The 27,306-nt window shown below is 42.5% G+C and overlaps 1 protein-coding gene across 10 annotated transcripts in view; it reads left to right on the top strand.

Annotated features, from left to right (window-relative positions):
• Positions 1–27,306, top strand: part of usp34 (ubiquitin specific peptidase 34) — a 116,072-nt gene that overhangs the window by 34,558 nt on the left and 54,208 nt on the right. For 3 of the 10 annotated variants that reach the window (XM_062026341.1, XM_062026340.1, XM_062026334.1), the window contains exons 16-34: positions 7,009–7,127; positions 9,990–10,117; positions 10,183–10,272; positions 10,347–10,442; positions 14,088–14,170; positions 14,248–14,402; positions 16,522–16,635; positions 16,715–16,814; positions 16,875–17,037; positions 17,122–17,248; positions 21,409–21,562; positions 21,627–21,730; positions 21,817–22,026; positions 22,083–22,208; positions 22,274–22,393; positions 23,965–24,048; positions 24,127–24,213; positions 24,283–24,483; positions 24,560–24,642. In XM_062026341.1, coding sequence (XP_061882325.1) covers positions 7,009–7,127; positions 9,990–10,117; positions 10,183–10,272; positions 10,347–10,442; positions 14,088–14,170; positions 14,248–14,402; positions 16,522–16,635; positions 16,715–16,814; positions 16,875–17,037; positions 17,122–17,248; positions 21,409–21,562; positions 21,627–21,730; positions 21,817–22,026; positions 22,083–22,208; positions 22,274–22,393; positions 23,965–24,048; positions 24,127–24,213; positions 24,283–24,483; positions 24,560–24,642 — 2,344 coding nt within the window. Of the gene's footprint in view, positions 1–7,008; positions 7,128–9,989; positions 10,118–10,182; positions 10,273–10,346; positions 10,443–14,087; positions 14,171–14,247; positions 14,403–16,521; positions 16,636–16,714; positions 16,815–16,874; positions 17,038–17,121; positions 17,249–21,408; positions 21,563–21,626; positions 21,734–21,816; positions 22,027–22,082; positions 22,209–22,273; positions 22,394–23,964; positions 24,049–24,126; positions 24,214–24,282; positions 24,484–24,559; positions 24,643–27,306 lie in introns of all 10 variants that reach the window. The other 7 variants (XM_062026343.1, XM_062026338.1, XM_062026342.1 and 4 more) reach the window with 5 other exon arrangements.

Here is a 27,306-nt window from a genome sequence, read left to right as displayed (position 1 = left end):
TCTTAGTAAAACTAAAATAATGCTATTTGGTAACAGTAGAAGAGAAAGTCAAACACAAATACAAATAGACGGAATAGAAATTGAAAGAGTAAATGAAACCAAATTTGTAGGTATAATGATTGATGATAAATTGAACTGGAAATCTCACGTAAAAAATATACAACATAAAGTTGCAAGAAACACGTCAATAATGAATAAAGCAAAACATTTTCTAGACCAAAAATCCCTTCATATTCTCTACTGCTCACTAGTGTTATACCATATCTGAGCTACTGTGTATAAATATGGGGAAATAATTACAAAAGTACACTTCATTCATTAACGGTGTTACAAAAAAGATCAGTTGCGTTGACCATCATTCCTCCAAAGGGGAATTCAAATTGCTAGTCTCTCCCAGATTCTTTTCATGGCAATAAGCTGATGTTTATATTCAATCAACAGGCAGCAGTTGGTATTTTGTGGTTTATTCTCCAAGCTTAGAGGAAAAACCTGAGACCAACCCAGTACCCAAGCGTTCCCTAGCCCGGTCCAGATCAGTCTCTCCTCAAAACCCCGGAAGTCCCGTGATCTTCCCTCTGTCCCCCGCCTGCTGTTTCCCCAGTCTAGCTGTGCTCCTTATCTTAGGAATGTAATGGCAGTCTCAACAAAGACAGCGCTCTGACTCTAACCAAGGACACTCGAATCCAAGCACTTTGTACCACACGAGACATTAGCTGATGTAAATATGACTATAGGAGTTTTTAGAAAGAAGTAACACTTAAATATGGATATGATTCTGATCTGCTTCCAACAATAAATATGGGGAAATAATTACAAAAGTACACTTCATTCATTAACGGTGTTACAAAAAAGATCAGTTAGAATAATACATCATGTTGGATATAGAGAACATACAAACCCTTTATTTATTGAATCAAAAATACTGAAATTCCACGACATAGTGAATTTGCAAACAGCTAAAATTATGCACAAAGCAAACTATAAACCTGCTAGCCAAGAATATACAACAATTCTTCTCAAAAAAAGAGGAGAAATATAATCTTAGAGAAAAACGTAATTTGTTTGCACGTACAACACTTAATGTGGAATTAAATGATGGAATGGATTAAGCAAAGCAATCAAACAATGCACTAATATGATCCACTTCAAGAAACTCTTCAAACTTAAATTGTTTACAAAGTACAAAGAAGAAGAACCATGACAAACATTCTCAATTTATTTCATCCATCCATTCATTCATTCTTAAAGTAATCTTACTTATCTCATCATATGAAATATGACTTACTTCACCAATTATTATTATTAAATTCTATTTATTTATTTATTTTTATTGTGATTACTTATGGAGTTTATTGTGAAAAAATTGTGAACAGGAAGTGAACAAAAAGTTTTGCAACTGTTATGTAAAGAAAAGGGGTAGGATTAAATAAGCTCTGCTTCTTCCTACTCCTTTTCGAACATGTTGAAAAGAGAAACTGGAAATTGTGATGTATCATGTTGTATGCTTGCATGTTCGAAATAAACTCAAACTCAAACTTTGTAAATGTAGGACCTAGCTTAGCAAACAAAATACCAAGAGCTAATGATCAATCAGGGGGTGTCTGGAAAAGGGAATATAGGGTTATGCAGTCAGTGTTTCTTACTGAAGTGAATTAAAATGAAATGATCTGTGGTTTATAAACTAAAAACAAGACCTCAACAGACAATGAGAGTATTGACATGAAAATAATAAAAAACACAATTGATTGCATCATTTTTTTAAACATTTTTTTTTCTCTTTTCCTTGCGGTCAGATCAGAATCGCTTCTTTACTCATTGTCCATTGTGATATTTGGAAATAATCCAAACACACTCCGAACTAGTATATCTGATCGATTGCATCATTAAACCATTACATTATATAATTAACTGTTATTTTAAAGTAGTAGTTTTCCCGGACAGTATGAAAACAGCTAAGGTCATACCTTTATTTAAAACTGGAGATAAACATACATTTGGTAATTATAGACCAGTATCTCTCCTATCTCAATTTTCAAAAGTGCTTGAAAAACTGTTTGTTAATAAATTAGACTGCTTTATTGAAAAACATAAATTATTAAATGCAAGTCAGTATGGATTTGGATCAAATATGTGACCCGTGCTGGCAAAATGAGTCACAATGAGGAAATTTTACAAACTGAGTTATTGTTATTTACACATTCTCCATCTAAAGACCTTCAGAATGATATATGGTTTGTTGGAATCGGACAGAAAATGACCGAGTTACATCCGATTGAAGTCGACCAAGTTTGAGGGTTCGTTTTGAGAAAAACCAGCTTAAAGTTGACTGTTCCAGAACAGAATGTTCCAAAACAAAACTCCATAGCAACCATACCTTAAAAGTCCTTGTAGCAACACCAAAATTGGTACAATTAAAGTCAAATCCCATGTCTAAAGGAAAAATATTTATTCAACTCTATTGAAAACGGTTATGTACAAAAATGTCAACACTGTTATGTCACAGTTTTTTTGTTCACTGGTCAGTTTGTCAGCTGGTCAGCTGTCCGTAATATTCCTGGCCAGCAGCACTAAGAAGATTCGCCGACTGCAGTGAATTTAGCGCACTTGCAGCCGCCTGTGTACCCTCTCCACCTTCTAAATCCATTATGCAATGTAAAACAGTCTAACTTATCCACAAAAATAATAATGAAATGTTCGAAAATCACCTTTTTTCACCAACTATTCTGCTCGAATTAGTGTTGTTTTTCGTCAGGGCGCTGCCATGATACCACAATGCACCGCGCGGGGGGATTCAACCAATGAGGGTACGCCTCACAGCGACCGCTTAGCAACATGCCGGATTTGTTTACGTCGGGACAGGTTTAAAAACTCGAATTCTATTGGTTCAGAATGGCGTCATCGGGAATTCCATGCTCATTTTTAGAAAGTAGGTAAACCTGGCGTCACAATGATAGCAAATATGGCTAGGGGGATTCCCCCTTATTGCCGCGAGTGAGCGTTGAAAACACTGGATTTTCTCAAGGAATTTGAACACAAAGGACTAATTTCTGAAGACATACCTCGTACAAAACCTTCAAATAAAGGTGATTTAAGATGTTTTCTTGCTATTTCGATGATTGGGATCGCTAGATTGTGGCTTTATGGAGTCATTTTTGTGAAAATCTCAATTTCAACCAAGATACATTTTTTTCACTTATTTGCCTGTAGCTCAAAATTAGCCTGTGCGCATTCCGACTCATTTTGCCAGCACGGGTTACATATGTCTACGAGCTTGGCCATCATGAACATTATTGAAGAGATTACAACTGCAATTGATAAAAATAAACACACAATAGGTGTTCATTGATTTAAAGAAGGCATTTGACACTATAGATCATCAAATTGTCACTTCTAAATGACATACTTATGGAGTTAGAGGAGTTGCACTGGACTGGTGAAGCAGCTATTTACAACAGCAGCAATATGTTGAGATGGATGATCATAGGTCAGAATGTAGGAATATTGAATGTGGAATTCCACAAGGTTCGATTTTAGGACCCAAACTTTTTATTTTATATATAAATGAAGTTTGTGAGGTTTCGAAAATTTTACAGTATGTATTATTCGCAGACGATTTCCCCGAGATTCCAGGAATTCCGTAATACCATTTCTCAATTTAAAATGTTACTACTTCAACATTTCTCGACCGATTTGAAAAATTCCAACACCAACCATTTGAAGTCATTCACAACATTCTTTTTTTTAATTTTTTTTTAGCATTTTTCAAAAAATTCACTCTTTTCCCGAGATTCCCAAATTTCCATAAAATTCCCATTGAAAAGAATGGGACATTTTTCAAAGTTCCACAACTCCCACATTTTTAAAATCAGATTCAAACCGTTCCAACTTCAAAATATTCAGCCTATTCAGGAATTGTGTGCTCCTTTGCAACAATTGTAAAAAAAAAAAAAATCCCGGATTTCCTAGAATTCCCAGTTTTTAGGGACATTTTTCCCATTCAAAATGAATTATCCATTTTTCACACTACATTTTTTTTTACCTATTCAAACCATTCCACCTTCAACATATTCCACTCATCCTGGACATTCAAACTAACACTTTCCCAAGTTCTAAACCAAATTCGTTTTTTCCTGGAAATTCAAACTCTTCAACATTCAAACCATTCCAACATTGAAACTATTCCATACTTGCCAACCCTCCCGTTTTTAGCGGGAGAATCCCGGTATTCAGCGCCTCTCCCGGCAGAGATTTTCTCCCGACAAACTCCCGGTATTCAGCCGGAGCTGGAGGCCACGCCCCCTCCAGTTCAATGCGGACCTGAGTGGGGACAGCCGTTCTCACGTCTGCTTTCCCAGCAGCTTGCCTGCCCAATGACGTCATACCATCTACGGCTTTTAGAGAGTAGAGTGCACAACAAGGAGAGAGAGTTCTTGGTTTCTTATGTGGGTTTATTGTTAGGCAGTTTCATTAACGTCCTCCCAGCGCGGTAACAACACACAACAACAGCAGTCACGTTTAGTCTACCGTAAAGCAGTTCGTCTGCCATAAACAGCAATGTTGTGACACTCTTAAACAGGACAATACTGCCACCTACTGGATAGCCTGCAGAACACTGAAATTCAGGTATGTCTTTTATTTATATGTATAATAAAATATAAAAATATATATATACTGTATAGCTAGAATTCACTGAAAGTCAAGTATTTCATACATATATATATATATATATATTATATGAAATACTTGATTTGGTGAATTCTAGCTGTAAATATACTCTCCTCTTAACCACGCCCTTACCCACGCCCCAACCATTCACACGCAATTCCTTCAGGAATTGCCTCATCTATTATATGTTAGGGTTAGGGTTAGCAATGTAAGTAATTTATCTTTAAAAGCCTACTGAAATGAATTTTTTTTATTTAAACGAGGATAGCAGATCCATTCTATGTGTCATACTTGATCATTTCGCGATATTGCCATATTTTTGCTGAAAGGATTTAGTAGAGAACAACGACGATAAAGTTCTCAACTTTTGGTCTCTGATTAAAAAAAAAAAGCCTTGCCTGTACCGGAAGTAGCGTGACGACACCGGAGGAAGGGCTGCTCACATTTTCCTATTGTTTACACCAGCAGCGAGAGCGATTCGGACCGAGAAAGCGACGATTACCCCATTCATTTGAGCGCGGATGAAAGATTCGTGGATGAGGAACGTGAGAGTGAAGGACTAGCGTGCAGTGCAGAACGTATCTTTTTTCGCTCTGACCGTAACTTAGGTACAAACTGGTTCATTGGATTCCACACTCTCATTTTTCTATTGTGGATCACGGATTTGTATTTTAAACCACCTCGGATACTATATCCTCTTGAAAATGAGAGTCGAGAACGCGAAACGGACATTCACAGTGACTTTTATCTCCACGACAATACATCGGTGAAGCACTTTAGCTACGGAGCTAACGTGATAGCATCGGGCTTTACTGCATATAGAAACAAAACAAATAAGTCCCTGACTGGAAGGATAGACAGAAGATCAACAATACTACCAAACTCTGGACATGGAACTACACGGTTAATGCTTTCCAGCTTGGCGAAGATTAACAATGCTGTTGCTAACGACGCCATTGAAGCTAATTTAGCTACGGAACCTCGTCAGAGCTATGCTAAAAACATTAGCTCTGCACCTACGCCAGCTCTCATCTGCTCATCACGACCCGTGCTCACCTGCGTTCCAGCGATCGACGGTACGACGAAGGACTTCACCCGATCACCGATGCGGTCGGCGGCCCGGAGACGGAGGAAGTCAAGGTGAGGTCGTTCGGCTAGCGCGTCTGCTATCCATCTCAAAGTCCTCCTGGTTGTGTTGCTGCAGCCGGCCGCTAATACACCGATCCCACCTACAACTTTCTTCTTTGCAGTCTCCATTGTTCATTAAACAAATTGCAAAAGATTCACCAACACAGATGTCCAGAATACTGTGGAATTTTGAAATGAAAACAGAGCTTTTTTGAATTGTATTCAATGGGGTACCAATTAGGGATGTCCGATAATATCGGCAGGCCGATAAATGCGTTAAAATGTAATATCGGAAATTATCGGTATCGGTTTTTTTATTATCTGTATCGTTTTTTTGTTTTGTTTTTTTAATTAAATCAACATAAAAAACACAAGATACACTTACAATTAGTGCACCAACCCAAAAAACCTCCCCCCCCCATTTCTTTCTGTTATCAATATTCTGGTTCCTACATTATATATCAATATATATCAATACAGTCTGCAAGGGATACAGTCCGTAAGCACACATGATTGTGCGTGCTGCTGGTCCACTAATAGTACTAACCTTTAACAGTTAATTTTACTCATTTTCATTCATTACTAGTTTCTATGTAACTGTTTTTATATTGTTTTACTTTCTTTTTTATTCAAGAAAATGTTTTTAACTTATTTTATTATTTTTTTTAAAAAGTACCTTATCTTCACCATGCATGGTTGTCCAAATTAGGCATAATAATGTGTTAATTCCACGACTGCATATATCGGTTGATATCGGTATCAGTTGATATCGGTATCGGAAATTAAAGAGTTGGACAATATCGGAATATCGGATATCGGCAAAAAGCCATTATCGGACATCCCTAGTACCAATACTTCCGTCAACCGTTGACGTCACGCACAAACGTCATCATATCGAAACGTTTTCAGCCGGAAGTTTGCCGGGAAATTTAAAATGTCACTTTATAAGTTAACCCGGCTGTATTGGCATGTGTTGCAATGTTAAGATGTCATCATTGATATATAAAGTATCAGACTGCGTGGTCGCTAGTAGTGGCTTTCAGTAGGCCTTTACTGGTGTGTAACTGCTGCGGTTTTTGTATTTCTGTAACTTGGTCTCGCTGCCCTCTTGGTCAGGTCACAGTTGGAAAAGAGATTTTTAACTCAAGTTTTTACCAGGTTAAATGAATTGAATGTGATATTTTAAAGAAGCTAAGTTGTGCTGTTGGTGTGCAGGTCCCGCCGTGCACAAGCATCAGTACTCCGGCGGCCACGCGGTGACGGACGTCAACCTGGACAGCGTCTGCAAGAAGGGCAGCACCCTCCTGTGGGACCTGGTGCAGGACGAGGACGCGGTATGATCCGCTTCTACTTGAAGAAAGATTTATTTCCTCTGTCAATCACAATGTGTCTGTGCAGTGCTTAAAGGGCTTCACTAACCTTAACCGTGTCCCCTGATCTCAACCCACATCCGGGCAAGGAAAAACTCCAAAAAGCCCAAAAGTGCAGACTCGTGTCTTCATGAATGTGCATGTGACAGACAAATCAACTCAATGGCTTTCTAGCAGTGTCCACATCTCATTTTTGGATGGCTGATTTGACTGCGATATCATCCAAACATGCTTGCGTGTAAAGTGTGTGATATCACGTGCGATACAAGCAGTCCTGCAGTGTGTTCACATGTCTGTGTGTGATATCACGTGCGATTCAAGCAGTCCTGCAGTGTGTTTACATGTGTGTGATATCATGTGCTATACTGCAGTGTGTTTACATGTGTGTGATATCATGTGCTGTACTGCAGTGTGTTTACATATCTGTGTGTGATATCACGTGCGATGCAAACAGTCCTGCAGTGTGTTCACATGTGTGGGATATCACGTGCGATGCAAGCAGTCCTCCAGAGTGTTTACTTGTGTGTGTGATATGTGCAATACAAGCAGTCCTGCAGCATGTGTGCATGTGTGTGATATCATGTGGGATACAAGTAGTCATGCTGCATGTTTACTTGTGTGTGTGATATCATGTGCAATACAAGTAGTCCTGTAGTGTTTACCTGTGTGTGATATCATGTGCAATACAAGCAGCCCTGCAGCGTGTTTGCTTGTGTGTGATATCATGTGCGATACAAGCAGCCCTGCAGCGTGTTTGCTTGTGTGTGATATCATGTGCGATACAAGCAGCCCTGCAGCGTGTTTGCTTGTGTGTGATATCATGTGCGATACAAGCAGCCCTGCAGCGTGTTTGCTTGTGTGTGATATAATGTGCGATAAAATCAGTCCTGCAGCGTGTTTGCTTGTGTGTGATATCATGTGCGATACAAGCAGCCCTGCAGCGTGTTTGCTTGTGTGTGATATCATGTGCGATACAAACAGTCCTGCAGTGTGTTCACATGTGTGGGATATCACGTGCGATACAAGCAGTCCTCCAGAGTGTTTACCTGTGTGTGATATGTGCAATACAAGCAGTCCTGCAGCATGTGTGCATGTGTGTGATATCATGTGCGATACAAGTAGTCATGCTGCCTGTTTACGTGTGTCTGATATCATGTGCAATACAAGTAGTCCTGCAGAGTGTTTACCTGTGTGTGTGTGTGTGTGTGTGTGTGTGTGTGTGTGTGATATCATGTGCGATACAAGCAGTCCTGCTGCATGTTTACTTGCGTGTGATATCATGTGCGATACAAGCAGTCCTGCAGCGTGTTTGCTTGTGTGTGATATCATGTGCGATACAAGCTGTCCTGCAGCGTGTTTGCTTGTATGTGATGTCATGTTTGATACAAGCAGCATGTGTGCATGTGTGTCATATTATGTGCGATACAAGTAGTCATGCTGCATGTTTACTTGTGTGTGATATCATGTGCGATACAAGCAGTTCTACAGCGTGTTTTCGTGTGATATCATGTGCGATACAAGCAGTCCTGCAGCATGTTTTCGTGTGTGATATCATGTGCGATACAAGCAGTCCTGCAGCGTGTTTGCTTGTATGTGATGTCATGTGTGATATAAGCAGTCCTGCAGAGTATTTACCTGTGTGATATCATGTGCGATACAAGCAGCATGTGTGTCATATGTGCGATACAAGCAGTCCTGCAGCGTGTTTGTTGTGTGTGATATGTGCGATACAAGCAGTCTTGTAGCATGTGCATGTGTGTGATATTATGTGCGATACAAGTAGTCATGCTGCACGTTTACTTGTGTGATATCATGTGCGATACAAGCATAATGTGTGGATGTGTGTGATATCAAGTGCGATACAAGCAGCATGTATGTCATTATGTGCGATACAAGTAGTCATGCTGCATGTTTACTTGCGTGTGATATGTGCGATACAAGCAGTCTTGTAGCATGTGTGTGATATCATGTGCGATACATGTAGTCATGCTGCATGTTCACTTGTGTGTGATATCATGTGCGATACAAGCAGCATGTGGGGTGTGTGATATCATGTGCGATACAAGCAGCATGTATGTCATCATGTGTGATACAAGTAGTCATACTGCATGTTTACTTGCGTGTGATATGTGCGATACAAGCAGTCCTGCAGCATGTGCGTGATATCATGTGCGATACAAATAGTCATGCTGCATGTTTACTTGTGTGACATCATGTGCGATACAAGCAGTCCTGCAAAGTGTTTACTTGTGATATCATGTGCGATACAGGCAGCCAGTTAACATCTAAATGTCCTCCAATAAACACACAATTTCTTCCATTTGACTAAAGCCATTTACAAAAGGTAAACACGTTAGGCTATAGGCTACTAGCAACTACACGACAGTTAAGCACACAGTAGCGCACAAGCTAGACATAGCTGGTGCAATAAACAATGAATTGAACAATGAACCAGCACATTTGTCAATATAAACAAGTATCAAATAAGTATAGTTACACAGCACTTACACATACAATGTATTAAAGTATCCAGTAACAAATGTGTCCGCATCATTCAACAAACTGCGTCTTTTGGTTACCACTCCACTTCAACTTAAGGATGGCATAAGTCCATTCCAGATGGTTGATAATAAATAGGTTAGTGTTTTTCATAGCTACCATTCTTCTCTGACTAGTTTGACACATGCCACTCTACAAATGAATTCCTGCTGATATCCCGTCTGATGATCAGTATCATCCAATACTCAAGGCTCCAATATCGGTATCGTGAGTGAAAAGGTTGCATCACCATCGTCCAGAGGTGACGGAGTCCATGCTGTGTTTCAGATCCACCTGTCTGAGGGTCTCATCAACGAGGCGGAGAAGCTGCTGTGCTCGCTGGTGTGCTGGTTCACCGACCGACAGATCCGCATGCGCTTCATCGAGGGTTGCCTTGACAACCTGGCACACCACCGGTGAGACTGTGGGCGTGGTGGTCCCAGTAAGGAGGTGTCACTAATCATCTTGTTTTGTTGCTCAGCTCTGTGGTGGTCTCCCTGAGACTGCTCCCCAAGCTCTTTGGCACTTTCCAGCAGTTTGGTTCCAGCTACGACACCCACTGGATCACCATGTAAGTCTGGTGTGGCAGCACACCCTCGCAGCACAGGTGTGGCAGCACAGGTGTGTAAGTTGTGTTGTGTACAGGTGGGCCGAGAAGGAGCTGCACATGATGAAGCTCTTCTTTGACAACCTGCAGCACTACATCCAGGAGGTCCGCCTGCAGCGCCACAAGTTTGCACTGTGAGTCTGCTCAGCACACACACACAACGCCACACCCGGACTAAGCGCACCTCCACACCCGGACTAAGCGCAACTACACACCTGACACGTTGACTAAACGTAAAATAAGCGCAACTGAACACTTGATATGTTGAACTAAGCACAACTTGACATGTTGAACTAAGCACCACTTCACACGTGAACTAAGCACCACTAAACGCGTGAACTAAGCACTAATTGTACATGTTGAACTAAGCACCACTAAACACGTGAACTGAGCACAACTTCACATGTAGAACTAAGCACAACTTCACACGTGAACTAAGCACCACTAAACGCGTGAACTAAGCACTAATTGTACACGTAGAACTAAGCACAACTTGACATATGAACTAAGCACAACTTCACTTGTAGAACTAAGCACCACTAAACACGTGAACTGAGCACAACTTCACACGTAGAACTAAGCACAACTTTACATGTGAACTAAGCACAAATAAACACGTGAACTAAGCACCATTAAATACGTGAACTAAGCACAACTTTACATGTGAACTAAGCACAAATAAACACGTGAACTAAGCACCATTAAATACGTGAACTAAGCACAACTTCACATGTAGAACTAAGCACAACTTCACACGTACAACTAAGCACAACTTCACACGTAGAACTAAGCACAACTTCACATGTAGAACCAAGCACCACTAAACACGTGAACTGAGCACAACTTTACATGTGAACTAAGCACAAATAACACGTGAACTAAGCACCACTAAACACGTGAACTAAGCACCATTAAATATGTGAACTAAGCACAACTTCACATGTAGAACTAAGCACAACTTCACACGTAGAACTAAGCACAACTTCACACGTACAACTAAGCACCACTAAACACGTGAACTGAGCACAACTTTACACGTGAACTAAGCACAAATAACACGTGAACTAAGCACAAATAAACACGTGAACTAAGCACCATTAAATACGTGAACTAAGCACAACTTCACTTGTAGAACTAAGCACCACTAAACACGTGAACTGAGCACGACTTTACATGTAGAACTAAGCAGAAATAAACACGTGAACTAAGCACCATTAAATACGTGAACTAAGCACAACTTCACATGTAGAACTAAGCACAACTTCACACGTACAACTAAGCACAACTTCACACGTAGAACTAAGCACAACTTCACACGTAGAACTAAGCACAACTTCACACGTAGAACTAAGCACAACTTCACACGTAGAACTAAGCACAACTTCACACGTAGAACTAAGCACCACTAAACACGTGAACTGAGCACCACTTTACATGTGAACTAAGCACCACTTTACATGTGAACTAAGCACCACTTCACATGTAGAACTAAGCACCACTTCACATGTAGAACTAAGCACCACTTCACATGTAGAACTAAGCACCACTTCACACGTAGAACTAAGCGCAACTTCACACGTAGAACTAAGCGCAACTTCACACGTAGAACTAAGCGCAACTTCACACGTAGAACTAAGCACAACTTCACACGTAGAACTAAGCACCACTTCACACGTGAACTAAGCAGCGCTAAACACGTGAACTAAGCACCACTTCACATGTAGAACTAAGCACCACTAAACGCGTGAACTAAGCACTAATTGTACATGTAGAACTAAGCACCACTAAACGCGTGAACTAAGCACTAATTGTACATGTTGAACTAAGCACAACTTCACACGTAGAACTAAGCACAACTTCACACGTAGAACTAAGCACAACTTCACACGTAGAACTAAGCACCACTAAACACGTGAACTGAGCACAACTTTACATGTGAACTAAGCACCACTTTACATGTGAACTAAGCACCACTTTACATGTGAACTAAGCACCACTTCACATGTAGAACTAAGCACCACTTCACATGTAGAACTAAGCACCACTTCACACGTAGAACTAAGCGCAACTTCACACGTAGAACTAAGCGCAACTTCACACGTAGAACTAAGCGCAACTTCACACGTAGAACTAAGCACAACTTCACACGTAGAACTAAGCACCACTTCACACGTAGAACTAAGCACCACTTCACACGTGAACTAAGCAGCGCTAAACACGTGAACTAAGCACCACTTCACATGTAGAACTAAGCACCACTAAACGCGTGAACTAAGCACTAATTGTACATGTTGAACTAAGCACAACTAGACATGTAGAACTAAGCACCACTAAACGCGTGAACTAAGCACTAATTGTACATGTTGAACTAAGCACAACTTCACACGTAGAACTAAGCACAACTTCACACGTAGAACTAAGCACAACTTCACACGTAGAACTAAGCACCACTTCACACGTGAACTAAGCAGCGCTAAACACGTGAACTAAGCACCACTTCACATGTAGAACTAAGCACCACTAAACGCGTGAACTAAGCACTAATTGTACATGTTGAACTAAGCACAACTAGACATGTTGAACTAAGCACAACTTCACACGTAGAACTAAGCACAACTTCACACGTAGAACTAAGCACAACTTCACACGTAGAACTAAGCACAACTTCACACGTAGAACTAAGCACCACTAAACACGTGAACTGAGCACAACTTTACATGTGAACTAAGCACCACTTTACATGTGAACTAAGCACCACTTTACATGTGAACTAAGCACCACTTCACATGTAGAACTAAGCACCACTTCACATGTAGAACTAAGCACCACTTCACACGTAGAACTAAGCGCAACTTCACACGTAGAACTAAGCGCAACTTCACACGTAGAACTAAGCGCAACTTCACACGTAGAACTAAGCACAACTTCACACGTAGAACTAAGCACCACTTCACACGTGAACTAAGCAGCGCTAAACACGTGAACTAAGCACCACTTCACATGTAGAACTAAGCACCACTAAACGCGTGAACTAAGCACTAATTGTACATGTTGAACTAAGCACAACTAGACATGTAGAACTAAGCACCACTAAACGCGTGAACTAAGCACTAATTGTACATGTTGAACTAAGCACAACTTCACACGTAGAACTAAGCACAACTTCACACGTAGAACTAAGCACAACTTCACACGTAGAACTAAGCACCACTTCACACGTGAACTAAGCAGCGCTAAACACGTGAACTAAGCACCACTTCACATGTAGAACTAAGCACCACTAAACGCGTGAACTAAGCACTAATTGTACATGTTGAACTAAGCACAACTAGACATGTTGAACTAAGCACAACTTCACACGTAGAACTAAGCACAACTTCACACGTAGAACTAAGCACAACTTCACACGTAGAACTAAGTACAACTTCACACGTAGAACTAAGCACCACTTCACACGTGAACTAAGCAGCGCTAAACACGTGAACTAAGCACCACTTCACATGTAGAACTAAGCACCACTAAACGCGTGAACTAAGCACTAATTGTACATGTTGAACTAAGCACAACTTCACACGTAGAACTAAGCACCACTTCACACGTGAACTAAGCAGCGCTAAACACGTGAACTAAGCACCACTTCACATGTAGAACTAAGCACCACTAAACGCGTGAACTAAGCACTAATTGTACATGTTGAACTAAGCACAACTAAACTGGTGAACTAAGCACAACTAGACATGTTGAACAAGGTTGGTCTTTGAAGTCTTGTGTGTTTGCAGGTACAGTCACAGTGCAGAGGTGCAGGTCCGCCTGCAGTTCCTCACCTGTGTCTTCTCCACTCTGGGATCACCTGATCACTTCAGTGAGTTCTACCTTCTCCTCCTCCTCACGTCCGAGTCTCAGTATGTCACCTTGACGTTTGCGGCCTCCCCCTGCCAGGACTAAGTCTGGAGCAGGTGGACATCCTGTGGCACTGCCTGGTGGAGGACGTGGAGTGCTACGACGACGCCCTCCACTGGTTCCTCAACCAGGTGCGCAGCAAGGACCAGCACGCCATGGGCATCGAGACCTACAAGCACCTCTTCCTGGAGAAGGTAGCCAATGGACAAGAACATTCACCCATGTTTCAAATGTCAGATGGAGTTTTTATCTCGGCTTGTGAAAGACGAACCCGTACGGCCACTGAGTGACCGGGTGGTGTCGCTAGCATCCAGTGTACGAACATGGACGTGCAAAAATAAAAATAATTACTTCTACGAGATACTTAAAGGCGACTACGCGGAACGTCAATACTCATCACCGGCTTGTGGGACGGCGCCGCAAAAAAGATGACAGTTTTGCCTTGTAGTAGTCGTAAGGCTGGGCGGTATACCGGTATTATCGTTAATACCGGAATATTTTAGAAATGAATATATATTTGAGATGATACCGCCATACCTGTATTTTTTTTATGTGCCTTTTGTTATGGCCGGAGTGCCCCAGCAGGCATCGTAGCTGAGGAAGGAACCTGAGATATACAGTACAGTACCGGCCTAAAGTTTGGACACACCTTCTCATTTAATGTGTTTTCTTTATTTTCATGACTATTTACATTGTAGATTGTCACATCAAAACTATGAATGAACATATGTGGAGTTATGTACTTAACAAAAAAAAGGTGAAATCCATGAAAACATGTTTTATATTCTAGTTTCTTCAAAATAGCCACCCTTTGCTCTGATTACTGCTTTGCACACTCTTGGCATTCTCTCCATGAGCTTCAAGAGGTAGTCACCTGAAATGGTTTTGACTTCACAGGTGTGCTTGAAGCTCATGGAGAGAATGCCAAGAGTGTGATGTGACAGGTGGTGACAGTACACCTACTTTTGAGACAAGAGCTATATTGATGCATGCTTGGTTATGCTTTAAAGCATAATATCGGCCTGCCAAAATTATCGGCCGATATTTGCGTTAAAATGTAATATCGGAAATTATCGGTATCGTTTTTTTTCTTATCGGTATCGTTTTTTTTTTTGTTTTTTTTTATTAAATAAACATAAAAAACACAAGATACACTTACAATTAGTGCACCAACCCAAAAAACCTCCCTCCCCACATTTCTTTCTGTTATCAATATTCTGCTTCCTACATTATATATCAATATATATCAATACAGTCTGCAAGGGATACAGTCCGTAAGCACACATGATTGTGTGTGCTGCTGGTCCACTAATAGTACTAACCTTTAACAGTTAATTTTACTAATTTTCATTCATTACTAGTTTCTATGTAACTGTTTTTATATTGTTGTACTTTCTTTTTTATTCAAGAAAATGTTTTTAATGTATTTATCTTATTTTATTTGATTCATTTTTTTTTTAAAAGTACCTTATCTTCACCATACCTGGTTGTCCAAATTAGGCATAATAATGTGTTAATTCCACGACTGCATATATCGGTTGATATCGGTATCGGTTGATATCGGTATCGGTAATTAAAGAGTTGGACAATATCGGATATCGGCAAAAAGCCATTATGGGACATCCCTACTTAGAAGTAGAGATGTCCGATAATATCGGCCTGCCGATATATGCGTTAAAATATCGGAAATGATCGGTATCGTTTTTTTTATTATCTGTATCGTTTTTATTTTTTAAATTTTTTTTATTAAATCAACATAAAAAACACAAGATACACTTACAATTAGTGCACCAACCCAAAAAACCTCCCTCCCCCATTTACACTCATTCACACAAAAGGGTTGTTTCTTTCTGTTATTAATATTCTGCTTCCTACATTATATATCAATATATATCAATACAGTCTGCAAGGGATACAGTCCGTAAGCACACATGATTGTGTGTGCTGCTCCCCCACTAATAGTACTAACCTTTAACAGTTAATTTTACTCATTTTCATTCATTACTAGTTTCTATGTAACTGTTTTTATATTGTTTTACTTTCTTTTTTATTCAAGAAAATGTTTTTAATTTATTTATCTTATTTTACTAATTTAAAAAAAAAAAGTACCTTATCTTCACCATACCTGGTTGTCCAAATTAGGCATAATAATGTGTTAATTCCACGACTGCATATATCGGTTGATATCGGTATCGGTAATTAAAGAGTTGGACAATATCGGATATCGGCAAAAAGCCATTATCGGACATCCCTACTTCGAAGCAGTGCCTGTTTGAAGTGATTGTGAGTAACCTGGTACCTTGTGGTGTGAAGATGCCTCAGCTGAAGCCAGAGACCATCAGCATGACGGGCCTCAACCTCTTCCAGCACCTTTGTAACCTGGCCCGTCTCGCCACCAGCGCTCTGGACAACGCCGCCAGCTGCGAGGTAAGCCAACACTACAGCGTCCACCGAGCCGACCGCTCGACGTCGGATCACATGACTTCCTCTTTGCCTCCGCCCGCAGCTGTGTGGGATGGACCAGCTGTGGGGCATCGCTCTCAGAGCCCAGTCAGCCGACATCAGCCGCGCAGCCATCCAGTACATCAACTCCTACTACATCAACGGTCAGTCTGTCGCCGTCAGACCGGAAGTTGGCCGTATCGCTCAGTCCTGTGTGTCTCCAGCTGGTAAGACGGGCCTGGAGAAGGAGCAGGAGTTCATCAGGAAGTGCATGGAGAGTCTGCTGATGGCGTCTGCCAACCTGGAGAAGGACGCCCAGTCCAGCCTGACCAGCATCGAGAGGGGGCTGCTCATGCTCAAAACTCACCTGGAGGCCTTCCGACGCAGGTGCGGTAGCTCCAGGTGCCCAGGTCTCGCAGGCCGCTCCTTCGCCGTTTGGTTCTCAAGCTGCGCTCCTTGCAACCTCCACAGGTTCGCCTATCACCTGCGACAGTGGCAGATCGAAGGCACGGGAATCAGCAGCCACCTGAAAGCGCTGAGTGACAAACAGTCGCTTCCACTCAGGATCGTCTGTCAGCCAGCGGGCCTGCCAGATAAGGTATGGTGATATCAGTATCACGCCAGATAAGGTATGGTGATATCAGTATCATGTTTCCACCGTCTGCTCCTTCTTAAAGGCCTACTGAAATGACATTTTTTTATTTAAACGGGAATAGCAAATCCATTCTATGTGTCATACTTCATCATTTCGCGATATTGCCATATTTTTGCTGAAAGGATTTAGTAGAGAACGACGACGATAAAGTTCGCAACTTTTGGTCGCTGATAAAAAAAAAAGGCCTTGCCTGTACCGGAAGTAGCGTGACGTCACAAGCTGGAGTGCTGCTCACATTTCCGTATTGTTTACACCAGCAGCGAGAGAGAGTCGGACCGAGAAAGCGACGATTACCCCATTAATTTGAGCCAGGATGAAAGATTCGTGGATGAGGAAAGTGAGAGTGAAGGACTAGAGTGCAGTGCAGGACGTATCTTTTTTCGCTCTGACCGTAACTTAGGTACAAGCTGGCTCATTGGATTCCACACTTTCTCCTTTTTCTATTGTGGATCACGGATTTGTATTTTAAACCACCTCGGATACTATATCCTCTTGAAAATGAGAGTCGAGAACGCGAAATGGACATTCACAGTGACTTTTATCGCCACGACAATACATCGGCGAAACACTTTAGCTACGGAGCTAACGTGATAGCATCGGGCTCAAATGCTCAAATGAGGGAGGTTTTTTGGGTTGGTGCACTAATTGTAAGTGTATCTTGTGTTTTTTATGTTGATTTAATAAAAATAAAAAAAAAATAAAAAAATAAAAAACCCTGATACAGATAATAAAAAAATCGATACCGATAATTTCCGATATTACATTTTAACGCATTTATCGGCCGACAATATCGGCAGGCCGATATTATCGGACATCCCTACTATTAAACCATGGACATGTAAATACACGGTTGATGCATTCCAGCCTGGCGAAGCTTAACAATGCTGTTGCTAACGACGCCATTGAAGCTAACTTAGCAACAGGACCTCACAGAGCTATGATAAAAACATTAGAGCTCCACCTACGCCAGCCATCCCTCGCCTGCTCATCAACACCCGGGCTCACCTGCGTTCCAGCGATCGACGGAAGGACGAAGGACTTCACCCGATCATCCGTGCGGTCGGCGGCTAGCGTCGGATAGCGCGTCTGCTATCCAAGTCAAAGTCCTCCTGGTTGTGTTGCTACAGCCAGCCGCTAATACACCGATCCCACCTACAACTTTCTTCTTTGCAGTCTCCATTGTTCATTAAACAAATTGCAAAAGATTCACCAACACAGATGTCCAGAATACTGTGGAATTTTGAAATGAAAACAGAGCTTTTTTGTATTGGATTCAATGGGGTACCAATACTTCCGTTTAACTAGTGACGTCACGCGCATACGTCATCATCCAAAGACGTTTTCAAGCGGAAGTTTAGCGGGAAATTTAAAATGTCACTTTATAAGTTAACCCGGCCGTATTGGCATGTGTTGCACTGTTAAGATTTCATCATTGATATATAAACTATCAGACTGCGTGGTCGCTAGTAGTGGCTTTCAGTAGGCCTTTAACAAGGATGTATGCAGAGTACCCCTTCATAATTAGGTCAGTCCATGAGGAAGATTCTGCAGGACTGCTTGTATCGCACATTATGTCACACACAGTAAACATGCTGAAGTACTGCTTGTATCGTACATATCGCACACAAGTAAACACTGCAGGACTGCTTGTATCGCACATATACACAAGTAAACATGCTGCAGGACTGCTTCTGTCGCACATGATGTCACACAAGTAAACATGCTGCAGGGCTGCTTGTATCGCACACGATATCACACACAAGTCAACACGCTGCAGGACTGCTTGTATCGCACATGATATCACACACAAGTAAACATGCTAAAGAACTGCTTGTATCGTACATGATGTCAAACAAGTAAACATGCCGAAGGACTGACTGTATCGCACATGATATCACACACAAGTCAACACTTTGCAGGACTGCTTGTATCGCACATGATATCACACAAGTCAACACGCTGCAGGACTGCTTGTATCGCACATGATATCACACCCAAGTAAACATGCTAAAGAACTGCTTGTATCGTACATGATGTCAAACACAAGTAAACATGCTGAAGGACTGATTGTATCGCACATGATATCACACACAAGTAAACACGCTGCAGGACTGCTTGTATCGCACATGATATCACACACAAGTCAACACTTTGCAGGACTGCTTGTATCGCACATGATATCACACACAAGTAAACACGCTGCTGGACTGCTTGTATCGCACATGGTATAACACACAAGTAAACACGCTGCAGGACTGCTTATATCGCACACAAGTAAAAACGCTGCGGGACTGCTTGCATCGCATGTGATATAACACACTAGTAAACATGCTGCAGGACTGCTTGTATCACACATGGTATCCTACACAAGTAAACACTCTGCAGGACTGCTTGTATCACACATGGTATCCTACACAAGTAAACACTCTGCAGGACTGCTTGTATCACACATGGTATCCTACACAAGTAAACACTCTGCAGGACTGCTTGTATCACACATGGTATCCTACACAAGTAAACACTCTGCAGGACTGCTTGTATCACACATGGTATCCTACACAAGTAAACACACTGCAGGACTGCTTGTATCATACATGGTATCCTACACAAGTAAACACTCTGCAGGACTGCTTGTATCACACATGGTATCCTACACAAGTAAACACGCTGCAGGACTGCTTGTATCGCACATATCATACACAAGTAAACATGCTGCTGGACTGCTTGTATCGCACATATCATACACAAGTAAACATGCTGCAGGACTGCTTGTATCCTACACAAGTAAACACTCTGCAGGACTGCTTGTATCACACATGGTATCCTACACAAGTAAACACGCTGCAGGACTGCTTGTATCGCACATATCATACACAAGTAAACATGCTGCTGGACTGCTTGTATCGCACATATCATACACAAGTAAACATGCTGCAGGACTGCTTGTATCCTACACAAGTAAACACTCTGCAGGACTGCTTGTATCACACATGGTATCCTACACAAGTAAACACGCTGCAGGACTGCTTGTATCGCACATATCATACACAAGTAAACAATGCTGCAGGACTGCTTGTATCACACATGGTATCCTACACAAGTAAACACTCTGCAGGACTGCTTGTATCGCACATATCATACACAAGTAAACATGCTGCTGGACTGCTTGTATCGCACATTATATCACACACAAGTAAACACGCTGCAAGACTGCTTGTATCGCACATGATATCGCACACAAACACGCTGCAAGACTGCTTGCATCGCACATGATATCGCACACAAACACGCGGCAAGACTGCTTGCATCGCACATGATATCGCACACAAACACGCTTCAGGACTGCTTGTAACGCACATTTTCCACTTCAATAAAATGGCTACATGGTTTTTGCGTTAATATTTAGAATCGCTATGCGACTGCGGAGTGATTGACAGGTGTTCGGAGTGATTGACAGGTGTTTGCATGTCGGTCAGCAGATGACCATGGAGATGTACCCCAGAGTGATTGACAGGTGTTTGCATGTCGGTCAGCAGATGACCATCGAGATGTACCCCAGAGTGATTGACAGGTGTTTGCATGTGGGTCAGCAGATGACCATCGAGATGTACCCCAGAGTGATTGACAGGTGTTTGCATGTGGGTCAGCAGATGACCATCGAGATGTACCCCAGAGTGATTGACAGGTGTTTGCATGTCGGTCAGCAGATGACCATGGAGATGTACCCCAGAGTGATTGACAGGTGTTTGCATGTGGGTCAGCAGATGACCATCGAGATGTACCCCAGAGTGATTGACAGGTGTTTGCATGTCGGTCAGCAGATGACCATGGAGATGTACCCCAGAGTGATTGACAGGTGTTTGCATGTCGGTCAGCAGATGACCATGGAGATGTACCCCAGAGTGATTGACAGGTGTTTGCATGTCGGTCAGCAGATGACCATGGAGATGTACCCCAGAGTGATTGACAGGTGTTTGCATGTCGGTCAGCAGATGACCATGAAGATGTACCCCAGAGTGATTGACAGGTGTTTGCATGTGGGTCAGCAGATGACCATCGAGATGTACCCCAGAGTGATTGACAGGTGTTTGCATGTGGGTCAGCAGATGACCATCGAGATGTACCCCAGCGACCAGGTGGCGGACCTGCGGGCGGAGGTGACTCACTGGTACGAGAACCTGCAGAAGGAGCAGATGAACCAGCAGGCCCAGCTGCAGGAGTTTGGTCAGAGCAGCCGCCAGCCAGGAGACTTCTCAGGTGAAGCCCCGCCTCCCTTTAGCGTGCCGTGTGCTCGCTCGCTGACACGCAGCCATGTCGCCAGCAGGGGGTCTGATGGGTCCGGTCCGGATGATCTCGTCGGGTCACGAGCTGACCACGGACTACGACGAGAAGACTCTCCACGAGCTGGGCTTCAAGGACTTGCAGGTGACCTCGCGTCGTCTACTCTGGAGGACGTTTCACCTCCCGTGCACGTGGAGTGTCACCTGGGTTTTACTTCTCTTTGTGTCCAGATGGTGTTCGTGTCTCTGGGGGCGCCGCGGCGGGAGAGGAAGGGGGAGGGCATCCAGCTGCCGGCGTCCTGCCTGCCTCCGCCGCAGAAGGAGCACATTCCCATGCTGCTGCTCCTGCAGGAGCCACACCTCACCACGCTCTTTGACCTGCTGGAGATGCTGGCCTGCTTCAAGCCGCCCAACACGGACAAGGTGCCGGACAGTCCTGAGGTCAGTGCTGGGGGAGGAGCTTACGCAGAGCACGTCTACATTTACTATGTGTGTAGATGGCACGCTGCGAGGAGCTCCACCTCCACGCCGAGAACCTCTCTCGCCGCGTCTGGGAGCTGCTCATGTTGCTGCCCACCTGTCCCAAGATGCTGGTGGCCTTCCAGAACATCTCCGACGACACGGTCAGCCTCCCGAGCTTTCCTGCTGTCTCCTCCTCCTCCGGGTGTTGTTGACTTTGTCTTTGCAGAATGAAGGTCTGTGCTGGAAGGAGCTGCTGAGGATCAGAAGTGCCCACAAGCTGCTTTACGCTCTGGAGATCATCGAAGCTCTGGGCAAGCCCAACCGCCGCATCCACCGAGAGTCCACGGTAACCCACTTGGAGCTCCACAAACATGACATTATGGGATGGATCCAACGCATTCTAATATTAGCATGCTAGCTTTTTTGACTAATTTGCACCTCAGAGTCATATATTTTATTGTTTGACGGGTGATGCCTGTAATCATGCTAATATTATGCTAGCTTTTTTTTTTAGCTAATTTTGTAGGTGTAATTTTTTAGCTTATTTATTTCATATTTTAGTACTTGCTAACGTTAGCCGGCAAATGTTTATTTTTTTATATAAGGTACACACCTCAGAGTCATATATTTTATTCTTTGACGGATGATACCTGTGATCATGCTAACGTTAGTATGCTAGATTTTTTTAGCTAATTTTGTAGCGTACACCTTAGTCATATTTTAGTAATTATTTATTTTTTATTTAATTTTTTTTCATATTTTAGTACTTGCTAACGTTAGCCGGCAAATTTTATTTTTTATTTTAGTTACACACCTCAGTCATACAGTATATTTTATTCTTTGACGGATGATACCTTTTAAGCATGCTAATGTTATTATGCTAGCTTTTTTTTTTTTGCAAATTTTTTTGGTGTACACCTCAGTCATATTTTGCTACTTGCTAACGTTAGCCGGCAAATTTTATTTTTTATTTTAGGTACACACCTAAGAGTCATATTTTATTATTTGACGGATGATACCTTTAAGCATGCTAATGTTAGTATGCTAGCTTTTTTTTTTTTTAGCAAATTTTTTTGGTGTACACCTCAGTCATGTTTTGCTACTTGCTAACATTACCTGGCAAATTTTATTTTTTTAATTTTAGGTACACACCTCAGAGTCATATATTTTGGTCCTGTTACAATTAGCATTTTAGTATGCTAACATTAACATGCAAGATTATTTTTTTTAGCCAATGTAACATGTACACAACTCAGTCCTATATTTTGCTATTTCACTCATGCTAACTCTAAGCATGCTATTGTTAGCATGCTAGCTTTTTTTGCTGATATGTTTTGTTAGCTGACGTTATCTGGCCAGTGTGCCAACTGTTAGCGTTTTTAGCCATTTTCAGCCCGTAGCTCATTTTTTTAACCTCCCGCGGCACAGCCTTTAGCATTCTAATATTAGCATGCTAGCTTTTTTGACACATTTTCTTTGACGGATGATACCTGTTGGTATGCTAACTTTATTTTTTAAAGCTAATTGTGTCATATTTTGGTATTTGCTAACTTTAGCAGGCAAATTTTTATTTTTTACTTTATGTACACACCTCAGAGTCATATATTTCAGTCCTTGACACACGTTACAATTAGCATTTTAGTATGCTAACATTAGCATGCAATATTTTTTTTTTAGCCAATGTAACATGTACACACCTCATATGTTTTGCTATTTCACAAATGTTAACTCTAAGCATGCTATTGTTAGCATGCTAGCTTTTTTTTGATGATATTTTTTGTTACCTGACGCTATCTGGCCATTGTGCTAACTGTTAGCATCTTTTGTCTTCAGAATTCACACACATTTTTCAACAAAATTGCATTATCGACTTCCTTGTGGGGGAACAAATGCTATTTTGTGTTTGTCTGCTCTCAGGGGAGCTACAGCGACCTGTACCCAGACTCTGACGACTCCAGCGAGGACCAGATAGAGAACAGCAAGAACTCGTGGAGCTGCAAGGTGAGGAAAAAACGACCGACAGGAAGTTCGGCCTGCGTGCGGCGGACAGAAACTGAGAACTTCTTCTTCTTCTTTCAGTTTGTTTCGTCCGGAGGCCTGCAGCTCCTCCTGGAGATCTTCAACTCCGCCATTCTGGAGCCCAAAGACCAGGAGTCCTGGACTGTGGTGAGCCTCGGAATGAGATCTTTGACTTGGGTCTTGACTGGATGATGACATGGTGTGTCTGCTCCGCAGTGGCTGCTGGACTGCCTGGCCTGCCTGCTCAAGCTCATCTGCCAGTTTGCCGTGGACCCCACAGACCTGGACCTGGCCTACCACGACGTCTTCTCCTGGTCCGGCCTCGCCGACAGCCAGCGCAAACGCGCGTGGCCGGGCAAGTCCCGCAAGTCTGCGGTAGACCACGGCAAGAGTCTGCACATCCCGAGACTCACCGAGGTGTGTGTGTGTACCATGGCACTAGAGAGATGATGTCCACTTCCTGTATCGTCATGGTGATGTCATCTCCTCCCAGGTCTTCCTCAGCCTGGTCCAAGGAACCAACCTGATCCAGCGTCTCATCAATGTGGCGTACACCTACGACAACCTGGCACACAGGTGATGTCCTTTCTTTCGCATACGTGTCACTTCTGAGACGATATGGGCCGATACCAATGTGGATTTGACGCGATATCAGCAGGAATCTGCTGCAGGACTGCTTGTATCACACATTTTATCACTCACAAGTAAACACGCTGCAGGACTGCTTGTATCGCACATTATATCACACACAAGTAAACACGCTGCAGGACTGCTTGTATCGCACATGATATCACACACAAACACGCTGCAGGGCTGCTTGTATCACACATTTTATCACTCACAAGTAAACACGCTGCAGGACTGCTTGTATCGCACATTATATCACACACAAGTAAACACGCTGCAGGACTGCTTGTATCGCACATGATATCACACACAAGTAAACACGCTTGCAGGACTGCTTGTATCACACATGATATCACACACAAGTAAACACGCTGCAGGCCTGCTTGTATCGCACATGATATCACACACAGGTAAACATGCTGCAGGACTACTTGTACCACACATTTTATCATTCACAAGTAAACACGCTGCAGGACTGCTTGTATCGCACATGATATCACACACAAACACGCTGCAGGGCTGCTTGTATCACACATGATATCACACACAAGTAAGCACGCTGCAGGGCTGCTTGTATCGCACATGATATCACACACAGGTAAACACGCTGCAGGACTACTTGTATCACACATTTTATCACTCACAAGTAAACACGCTGCAGGACTGCTTGTATCGCACATTATATCACACACAAGTAAACACGCTGCAGGACTGCTTGTATCGCACATGATATCACACACAAACACGCTGCAGGGCTGCTTGTATCACACATTTTATCACTCACAAGTAAACACGCTGCAGGACTGCTTGTATCGCACATTATATCACACACAAGTAAACACGCTGCAGGACTGCTTGTATCGCACATGATATCACACACAAGTAAACACGCTTGCAGGACTGCTTGTATCACACATGATATCACACACAAGTAAACACGCTGCAGGGCTGCTTGTATCGCACATGATATCACACACAGGTAAACATGCTGCAGGACTACTTGTACCACACATTTTATCATTCACAAGTAAACACGCTGTAGGACTGCTTGTATCGCACATGATATCACACAAAAACACGCTGCAGGGCTGCTTGTATCACACATTTTATCACTCACAAGTAAACACGCTGCAGGACTGCTTGTATCGCATATGATATCACACACAAGTAAACACGCTGCAGGACTGCTTGTATCGCACATGATATCACACACAGGTAAACACTCTGCAGGACTACTTGTATCACACATTTTATCACTCACAAGTAAACACGCTGCAGGACTGCTTGTATCGCACATGATATCACACACAAGTAAACACGCTTGCAGGACTGCTTGTATCGCACATGATATCACACACAAACACGCTGCAGGGCTGCTTGTATCACACATCTTATCACTCACAAGTAAACATGCTGCAGGACTGCTTGTATCGCACATTACATCACACACAAGTAAACACGCTGCATGACTGCTTTTATAGCACATGATATCACACACAGGTAAACACTGCAGGACTACTTGTATCGCACATTATATCACACACAAGTAAACACGCTGCAGGACTGCTTGTATCGCACATGATATCACACACAGGTAAACACTCTGGAGGAGTACTTGTATCACACATTTTATCACTCACAAGTAAACACGCTGCAGGACTGCTTGAATCGCACATGATATCACACACAAGTAAACACGCTGCAGGACTGCTTGTATCGCACATGATATCACACACAAGTAAACACGCTGCAGGACTGCTTGTATCGCACATGATATCACACACAAGTAAACATGCTTGCAGGACTGCTTGTATCACACATGATATCACACACAAGTAAACACGCTGCAGGGCTGCTTGTATCGCACATGATATCACACACAAGTAAACATGCTTGCAGGACTGCTTGTATCACACATGATATCACACACAAGTAAACACGCTGCAGGGCTGCTTGTATCGCACATGATATCACACACAGGTAAACATGCTGCAGGACTACTTGTACCACACATTTTATCATTCACAAGTAAGCACGCTGTAGGACTGCTTGTATCGCACATGATATCACACAAAAACACGCTGCAGGGCTGCTTGTATCACACATTTTATCACTCACAAGTAAACACGCTGCAGGACTGCTTGTATCACACATGATATCACACACAAGTAAACACGCTGCAGGACTGCTTGTATCGCACATGATATCACACACAGGTAAACACTCTGCAGGACTACTTGTATCACACATTTTATCACTCACAAGTAAACACGCTGCAGGACTGCTTGTATCGCACATGATATCACACACAAGTAAACACGCTTGTAGGACTGCTTGTATCGCACATGACATCACACATATCACACAAGTAAACACGCTGCAGGACTGCTTGTATCGCACATGATATCACACACAAGTAAACACGCTGCAGGGCTGCTTGTATCGCACATGATATCACACACAGGTAAACATGCTGCAGGACTGCTTGTACCACACATTTTATCATTCACAAGTAAACACGCTGCAGGGCTGCTTGTATCGGACATGATATCACACAAACACGCTGCAGGGCTGCTTGTATCGCACATGATATCGCACGTTTTACATGCAAGC

Source organism: Entelurus aequoreus, linkage group LG18 (assembly GCF_033978785.1).
Source record: "Entelurus aequoreus isolate RoL-2023_Sb linkage group LG18, RoL_Eaeq_v1.1, whole genome shotgun sequence".
Classification (NCBI taxonomy): domain Eukaryota; kingdom Metazoa; phylum Chordata; class Actinopteri; order Syngnathiformes; family Syngnathidae; genus Entelurus; species Entelurus aequoreus.
The sequence above is the reverse complement of the archived record's forward strand: the minus strand, read 5'-3'. Positions and strand labels throughout refer to the sequence as shown.